We start from the raw sequence: 8,878 nt of genomic DNA, 5'->3' as shown, positions 1-8,878 counted from the left end.
GTCTGACAAGCTAACTATTGAACATCTTTACAACAGTACCATGGTGGCTTCTCCTGGCTCATTTTGTGTAAGAAGTCATTGATAACTGCTGCAGGGCCTACACATCAGTTGTGATTGGTTTAAAAAATAGACTGGGTGTGTGTGTCACTCTTTGTTTCAACTGAATATCCTACTAACAAGCCTTACCTATTCAGTGAGTTTTAGCTGTAAATCTTTCATTCCCTTCCTCTTTCCATATCTTTTTTCTTTTCTTGTTCCTTTTCATTTCTCTTAAAAATTTTTTGTGTGTTATCAACAGAAATTCATATTTGGTGTGGCCTAACTGTATTTCAGAAGGCCATCAGATCATGAGACTGCTTCTTTGAAACATTTTTGTGCTATTGTTTAAAAAAAAAACAATTAAAAAACAGTTGGCATTAATAAAAATGTCAATGTGAAAAAAAAAAAAAAGAGAAAATGGGCAAAGGCTCCAGGAAATGGGGGATGGGAGACTTGGGCAGGAAAGAGGGACATCTGGAAGTTGTGGCTTCAACTTTGAATAGGTCTTTACTGATTCCCCAGGGCTTCTCCCATTGAAAAAGGTTTGTTTTTTGTTGGCTTGGAGTGGGCAGAATTAGACAAAAAGGGCACAATTCTTCACCTACCTAAAAAGTTTGTTGGGTATCAGAATACTTCCATTTTATTTCTGTATCATAGATTTGTAATTTTAACAACTTCGATCATTATCTAATGTAGTAATATAAAAAAAAATGAGAAAGAAGAAAATGTTAGTATTCATTTTCATAAAGTGCAGATTTAATTTCAATTGTTTGCCTCAGTAAACGTCACCTCATTTCAGGACACACACACCCCGCCCCCATCCAAATGAGGGGGGGAGAAAAGGGTATTTTTAATTTTTACTTAACAAATGTCTAATACTAAAAAAAAATGAAAGACCTAATAGAGACAAATTTTTTACAGACATGTTTCCAGGTAAGATTTCTAAGGACAAAAGTACTAAGTAAAAAATAATCTTTCATAATACGAACATACATAATAAAATAAGGAGTACATCATTTAGACCTCTATGCTTATTTGGCAATTTTAAAGTCTCCAATGATGAAAAAGGTACGTCGTAACTGAAAAGAAGTGGCCACGTTGCTTCATCAAAGTTGTCTGAAGACATTTTCTGGTTTTGGCCCCTGTAAGAAGTTAACGCTTATACTCCCTTACCATAACGTCACTGTTTTAGTCCTACAGACATTTATATTCAAAATGGGCTTCCCATTTTACCATGTAAGGACTGGCATTTTTTTTTTTTTCAAAAGAATATTATTAGCAACTGGGTGAGTATTAATTGGCTTAAGTTTGCCAAATGTTTGCTTCTGCGACAGTATAAATATGGATTATTACAGCAGTCTACTGAAGTATAAAATCTATGCACAATATAGGCAAAATCTTCAAAGGCCAGGAAAAAACTTTTTTATGAAAGTGCAATTACAAGATCTTTTGAATGATCTTCTTAGACAGTTCTGCAGAAAACTTAGTAGTTTGGCTCAGAAAATAAGAGTTCCTCAGGAGGAATTTAAGTTCTTCCTAGAAGAATACAAAGCAAAATTTCAGGCAGCTTTCTGAAAGTAAACCATTAGTTTATGGCTATACCATGAGACAAACTGGAACTTATAATAAGGAAGGCTTTCGCATTCATGGTGATTTGCACAAGAACTTCGCAGCTTTTTTTCTTATTCCAGGACACTGGGCCATTTGGTAATGTTATATATAGTAGTTACAGCACTTTGTCCAACACTGACAGTGGACAGGAAACTGTATCAGCTAGGAGAAAATCAGAGGAAGCGTTTTCATGTGCTTCAATGTTTTTAAGGTCAAATCATTAAAAATATAACGTTTCTCTGTTACTTTCAGTATTTTACATAGTTAATGGACAGAGTGAAAGGGTTTTCTATCAGTCGTCAGGAACACATTCTGGCAGAGTCAGATTTTCAGCATCTGTTCGGCTACTGCTAGATGATAAAGGAAGTTTTCTGTTGCTGGTGGAAATCGTTTCTGCTTCAGTGCCTCCAAATTGAGGACTCGCTTTTCTCCATCATCCGAAACTTCTGAAAACAGTGCTAGGTTGGCTAAGATTTCTCTGGTTTTTAGGGCAATATCCTTTAATAGAAAAGAAAAAGATGTAATATTTTAGTATTCAAAAATTTTAATAGCTATGCTCTAGAATTCTTCCTGCCATTTGAAAAGTTTATTGGTACCTAACAATTGCAATCAGTGTAACCTGGCTTAACAATGAATCCCCAACAATAAAAAAAAAAAGAAAGAAAAGTTTATTGGACTAACTTTATAAAAACTGAAACTAACTTAAAGTAATTTAGAAAAATCAGTGTGAAAGATTTTGTTTTTTACCACATCAACCATTTTTAAGTGTATAATTCAGCAGTTTGCAACCATCACCACTATCTAGACTAGGCCAGGCGGCTCACTCCTGTAATCCTAGCACTGTGGGAAGCCAAGATGGGTGGATCACTTGAGCTCAGGAGTTTGAGACCAACCTGAGCAAGAACGAGACCCTGTCTCTACTAAAAATAAAAAAAAATTGCCAGGCATGGTGGTGCATGCCTGTAGTCCCAGTTACTCAGTGGACTGGTGCAAGAGGATCTCTTGAGCCCAAGAGTTTGAGGTTGCTGTGAGCTATGATGACACCATGGTACTCTACTCAGGGCAACAGAGTGATATTCTGTCTTTAAAAAAAAAAGTGTGGGGGGGGCCAGGTGGTGGCCTACATCTGTAATCCCAGCACTCTGGGAGGCTGAGGTGGGCGGATTGCCTGAGCTCATAGGTTCAAGACCAGCCTGAGTTACAGCAAGATCCCACCCCTAAAAATAGCCAGGCGTTGTGGCAGATGCCTGTAGTCCCAGCTATTCAGGAGGCTGAGGCAAAAGAATCACTTGAACCCAGAAGTCTGAGGTTGCTGTTAGCTCTGACGTCACAGTACTTTACCAGGGGCAAGAAAGTGAGACTGTGTCTCTCAAAAACAAACAACAACAAAAGCAAAAATCCCACTATCTGTTTTCAGAACTTTTTCACCAACCCAAACAAACTTTATACCCAAAATAATAACTTCCCATCCCCCCTTCCTTACCTGTTTTACTTTCTCTGTGAATCTGCCTACTCTAGGTATTTCATGTAAGTGGAATCCTAAGATATTTGCCTTTTTGTGTCTGGGTTTTTTCATTAGCATGTTTTCAAGGTTCATCCATGTCATGGTATGTTATCAGATCTTCATTCCTTTTCAAGGCTAAATAATATTCCATTGTATGGACAGACCACATTTTACTTACCCATTCATCTGCTGAAGGACACCTGGGTTGGTTCTGCTTTTTGGCTATTATAAATAACACTACCATGAGCATTTACACACACACACACACACACACACACACACACACACACACACACGTAGAGTCACTTGCCACATAATGACATTTTGTACAATGACAGATTGCATATACACTCCTGGTGCCATAGGATTATGATACTATATTTTTACTGTATCTCTTCTGGGTTTAGATATGTTCAGATACACAAATAATTAGTATCATGTTACAGTTGCCTACAGTATTCGGTACAGTCACATGCTGTCTAGCTGTGCAGCTTTGGAAGCAACAGGCCACACCAGACAGCCTAGGTGTGTGGTATGCTGCATCGTCTAGTACACGTTTGTATACATGAAAGTTAACTCATTTCTCAGAGATATCTCTGTCATTAAGCAATACAACTGTTTGAATCCCTGTGCCCAATTCGTTGAATTATTATATCCAGACACAGAATTGCTGATTCATATGGCAATAATTCTTTTTTTTTTTTTTTTTATATTTTTTTTTTTGTAGAGACAGAGTCTCACTTTATGGCCCTCGGTAGAGTGCCGTGGCGTCACACAGCTCACAGCAACCTCCAACTCCTGGGCTTAGGCGATTCTCCTGCCTCAGCCTCCCGAGTAGCTGGGACTACAGGCGCCCGCCACAACGCCCGGCTATTTTTGGGTTGCAGTTTGGCCGGGGCTGGGTTTGAACCCGCCACCCTCAGCATATGGGGCCGGCGCCCTACTCACTGAGCCACAGGCGCCGCCCGGCAATAATTCTATGTTCAAAAAAAATTTTTTTTAAGACAGAGCCTCACTTTGTTTCCCCCAGTAGAGTGCCAAGCAGTAGAGTGCCATGGCATCGTAGCTCACAACAACCTCAAAACTCTTGGGCTCAAGCAATTCTATTGCCTCAGCCTCCCTAGTAGCTGGGACTACAGGTGTCCGCCACAATGCCCAGCTATTTTTTTTTTTTTTTGTAGAGACAGTCTCACTGTACCGCCCTCGAGTAGAGTGCCATGGCGTCACACGGCTCACAGCAACCTCTAACTCTTGGGCTTACGTGATTCTCTTGCCTCAGCCTCCCGAGCAGCTGGGACTACAGGCGCCCGCCACAACGCCCGGCTATATTTTTTTTTTTTTTTTTTTTTAAGAGATGAGGTCTTGGCTCTGCGCCTGCCACATTACACCTGAGCTGCTGGGTTCGAATCCAGACCAGGCCTGCCAAACAATGACAGCTGATACCGAAAAATAGCCGGGCATTGTGGCGGGCGCCTGTAGTCCCAGCTACTTGGGAGGGGGAGGCAGGAGAATGGCTTGAGCCCAGGAGTTGGAGGTTGCTGTGAGCTGTGATGTCACAGCACTCTACCCAGGCTGACAGCTTGAGGCTCTGTCTCAAAAAAAAAAAAAAAAAAAAGAGAGAGAGATGAGGTCTTGCTCTGACTCAAGCTGGTCTTAAACCTGTGCGCTCAGGCAATCCACCTGCCTTGGCCTCCCAGAGTGCTGGGATTACAGGGGTGAGCCACCTCACCCAGCCTATGCTTTAAATTTTTTTTTTTTTTAAGATACAGAGTCTCACTCTTATCACCCTCGGGTAGAGTGCTGTGGCGTCACAGCTCACAGCAACTTCCAGCTGTTGGGCTTAGGTGATTCTCTTGCCTCAGTCTCCTGCTGAGGCACTATGGGTACCTGCCACAACACCCCGCTATTTTTTGTTGCAGTTTGGCAGGGCCCGGGTTTGAACCCCCTACTCTCGGTATATGGGGCCGGCACCCTACTGACTGAGCCACAGGCACTACCCATGTTCTAAATTTTTGAGAAACCCTGCTATTGTGGTTTTTTTTTTTGAGACAGAGCCTCAAGCTGTCACCCAGGGTAGAGTGCCGTGGAGACATAGCTCACAGCAACCTCTAACTCCTGGCCTTAAGTGATTTTCTTGCCTCAGCCTCCTAAGTACCTGGGACTACAGGCACCCACCACAACCCCCAGCTATTTTTTGGTTGTAGCTGTCGTTGTTTGGCAGGCATGGGCTAGATTTGAACCCGCCAGCTCTGGTATATGTGGCTGGCACCTTAGCTGCTTGAGCTACAGGCGCTGAACCCCTGTATTTCCTACAAGTCTTCTGCCTAGAGTAAGTAACCCTGCACTTGCAACAAAGGTTTTGTTCCTGTGAGGCAGCTGAGGACTCACTAAAGCTCCCATTAAAATTGTGGGGTTTTTTCTCATTTGCTGACATTAATTCATTCAAATATTTCTGAACCCCTATAATATAGTGAGGACTTTCGCTCCCCCTCCCTAAGGTGTCAAACAATATACTGTCACCTGTTTAGCACTTAGTCCATGAAAAACATAATGATTCAAAACTCAAATTAACATTTCACTTACATTGTAAGAATAGTGTTGTTTTTCTCTCTTTTTTTTTTTGAGATGGGGTTTCACTCTGTCACCCATGGTTAGAATGTTGTGGCACAAGCATAGCTCACTGCAACATCTTAATCCTGGACTCAACCATTCCTGCCTCAGCCTCCTGAGTAGCTGGGATTGTAGGTGCACAATACCATGCCCAGCTAACGTTTAAACTTTTTGTAGAGCTTGGGTCTCACTGTGTTGCCCAGGTTGGTGTGGTACTCCTGGCCTGAAGCAGTTCTCCACTTCCGACTCCCAAAGTGCTAGAATTAAAGGCAGGAGCCACCATAGCTGGCCAGAATAAGTGTTTTTACTCTAATGATGGTGGGGGGCATGGACATGTGGTTTACATTGTAGCATCTTCAGAGTCTCAGTGTTCTTGTCCTTAGGGCAAGACCTGTCTACTTCTAGCCAAAGCAAGCAGAGCCACCAGCACTGACACGTCTCCTCCTTCAGAGAGCTGTCTCCCAGTCCCCAGTATTCTCAACCTCAGCCCCTTGTTCCTGTCATAGCATTTATCATGGGTCATGATTATCTTGTCATTTATTCCGCTACTGCACTAAAGTGCAGGCACCGTGAGGGCAGGGAGTTCGCTTCCCCTGCGTCCCCTGCCCAGTGTGACGCCTGATGCATGCTGAGCTCAGTGAACACTGCCTACAGTAAATGTGCTGGTGGGACCAGGTGAGCTGAGCCTGCGTGTCAGAGGGCCCCACGTGGCACAGGTGCAGATGGGGCAGACAGTTCTTCTGGGCCCTAGGTTCCAGGGTTAGAGACGAGCCTAGACCAGACAGGGCCTGGGAGAGAGGAGGCATAAAGCACATCCCCGCAGAGAGAAGTAAGGAGCTAGAAACCGGCCAAATGCAGATGGGCAGCAGACAGGAGGGGGCGGGCCAGACAAGCTGCAGTCACCACGTGGAGAGGCTCAGGAAATGAAACCCATTTGCCACCCCAGTCTGGCAAGGGCAGAGGCAACAGTGTCAACTGGTCCATACAGACACTTCGGTCAGCCTGACAGGTGGACCCCACAAAGGAGCCAATCTGCTGCGTGTGATCACGGAGCCTGCTAAGTAGGACAGAACCTAATTATGTGATTTCTGCTGTCCTGGAGTTAACACAGCAAAGCTAAATTTCAACAGTCTATTTAGGTCCCGGTGCTTAGCAGCAACCTTCTCTTTACAATTTGTTCCTTCATGAAAATTCTCCTAGGTGGAGAGAATGCACTGGCTGGCTCACAACAGCATTCCAGGTGACCTGGCAGTTACATTTCTCACTGACAGTGGTGGCTTCAGCACCAGCCCCTCATCCACCTGTTCTGGAGCCTGACTGGGCCGTCATTACCGTGGCCACCTGCAAGCCCTCCCGTGCACCTGCCTGCTGCCCTTTCCCCCACCTCCCACTCTGCTCAAGTGCACAGCTCCACCGCAGAGTACTGCTAGTGATTTGGAAGATGAGTTACCTGTATAACCTGGTTGTCTGATTTCTCCGGATCTTCTCCAGACTGAACAATTAGCTGACCAATTTCTTTGTGCAATTTGCCCATTGTCATGGCCTCTGATGAGATAAGAAGATAATGTGTTGAATACTTAGAAGTTTATATAATAAAAAATAACCATGCCATCTATCTGAAAACTTAAAAAGACCATACTGAGGCAATTTTCAAAAAGCAGCTGACAATCCCCCGCCCCCCATTTCCACTGAAGCGAGTATGACCGCACATTAGGACGTAAGGCACAATACAATCGTGATTGCTATTTCACAGCCAAAACACAACACATACCAGACCAAATTTCCCCATCACACCCCACTGACAGGAATTTTTGTTTTTCTTCCCAGACAAAAACTAATGAACAATTCTGACTACAGTAAGTTAGGAGTGTAAGCCAAGAGCCTGACTTTCTCATTTCAGTCTTCACAGTTAAGAAATTTCTCTTTCTGGGCGGCGCCTGTGGCTCAAGGAGTAGGGCGTCGGTCCCATATGCCGGAGGTGGCGGGTTCAAACCCATCCCCGGCCAAAAAAAAAAAAAAAAAGGAAATTTCTCTTTCTGGTGGGAAGGTTGCAAAAGAGCTTCCTGTCAGTTCTGCAGGAGCCCCCTGAGCACTCGATGGGTTATAGTCCTTAGGAATGAGCAAAGGAAACAGCCTGAGTGACATTAGTCACATACATTGCTACCATCTGCGGCAAGGAGGTTAACAGAAACTTCTGCAAGGGACAGGCTCGTACGTACCATGTGGTGCTGACTAGGATGAGCCCACTATGGGCTCAGAGTAATACAGGGCAGCAGGAGAGAGAGGGCCACCCTCTCTAGTGCCCATCACATTGGCTTTACAAAAGGCAGTATCTCCTGCAGATCTGATTCTATAGTTTGAATTTTTCACCATGATCATTCATCATGTTTGTAATTTTAAACAAATTAAAATCAAGTATAGTTCTATTAATTTGAAGTTGCTCAATAAAACCTCACATAATCAGATTCTATCCAACAAAAACCCCTAATGAGTGAGCATTCAGCTGTCCCCACTTTTAGGAAAGATAAGTGACAACACAAAAGTTATTATCAACCATCCCATCTGAAATCAAAACCTGGTAGAGGTCTGGGCTCAACACACATTTAACCTAGTCTTTTCCACTTTATGTAGCTGTAATTTAGGACAATTTAAAATTTCTAGGACAACACTAAAACACAATCATTAGCTCCAGAGCACTTTGATCCCTTGGGCTTACTGAGACGATTTCCATACAGGAGTCAGTTAACCCTTGAGTACATGCTCTTTAACACTTGTGTTTCTCTCCCTCATGTCAACTGGGCTTAGTGACTTGCTTCTCACACCACACACAGAAGAAGGAATAGTGTGTGGCTTCCAAGACTAGGCTATAAAAAAAGCACTGTGGCTCCTCTCTTGGGTCACTCTTGAGGAAGCCAGCTGCCATGCTGTGAGAACAGAGGCCCTATGGAGAGGCCTATGTGTCAAGGAGCTGAGGCTGCCTGGCAACAGCCACTGGGTCAGCCTGCAGGTGACTTCTAGCCTCACTTGACCCCTCAGATCTTCAGATGATTCTGGTGATAGCTTTTTATTTTAAAGAGGGATGAGGTCTTGCTGTATCACCCAGGATGGAGTACA

General features: G+C 43.6%; 1 protein-coding gene across 5 annotated transcripts in view; it reads right to left on the bottom strand.

Annotated features, from left to right (window-relative positions):
- Nucleotides 1-1,846: 1,846 nt before the first annotated feature.
- The window catches only part of DENND10 (DENN domain containing 10), a 38,383-nt gene continuing 31,351 nt past the window's right edge, over nucleotides 1,847-8,878 (bottom strand). For all 5 annotated transcript variants that reach the window (XM_053583865.1, XM_053583866.1, XM_053583863.1 and 2 more), the window contains 2 exons: nucleotides 7,215-7,309; nucleotides 1,847-2,148 (listed from right to left, as the gene is read on the bottom strand). In XM_053583865.1, the coding sequence (XP_053439840.1) occupies nucleotides 1,972-2,148; nucleotides 7,215-7,309 (272 nt within the window). In that variant the 3' untranslated portion in view covers nucleotides 1,847-1,971. The remainder of the gene's footprint in view (nucleotides 2,149-7,214; nucleotides 7,310-8,878) is intronic.

This window comes from Nycticebus coucang, chromosome 3 (assembly GCF_027406575.1).
Source record: "Nycticebus coucang isolate mNycCou1 chromosome 3, mNycCou1.pri, whole genome shotgun sequence".
NCBI lineage: Eukaryota > Metazoa > Chordata > Mammalia > Primates > Lorisidae > Nycticebus > Nycticebus coucang.
The sequence above is the reverse complement of the archived record's forward strand: the minus strand, read 5'-3'. Positions and strand labels throughout refer to the sequence as shown.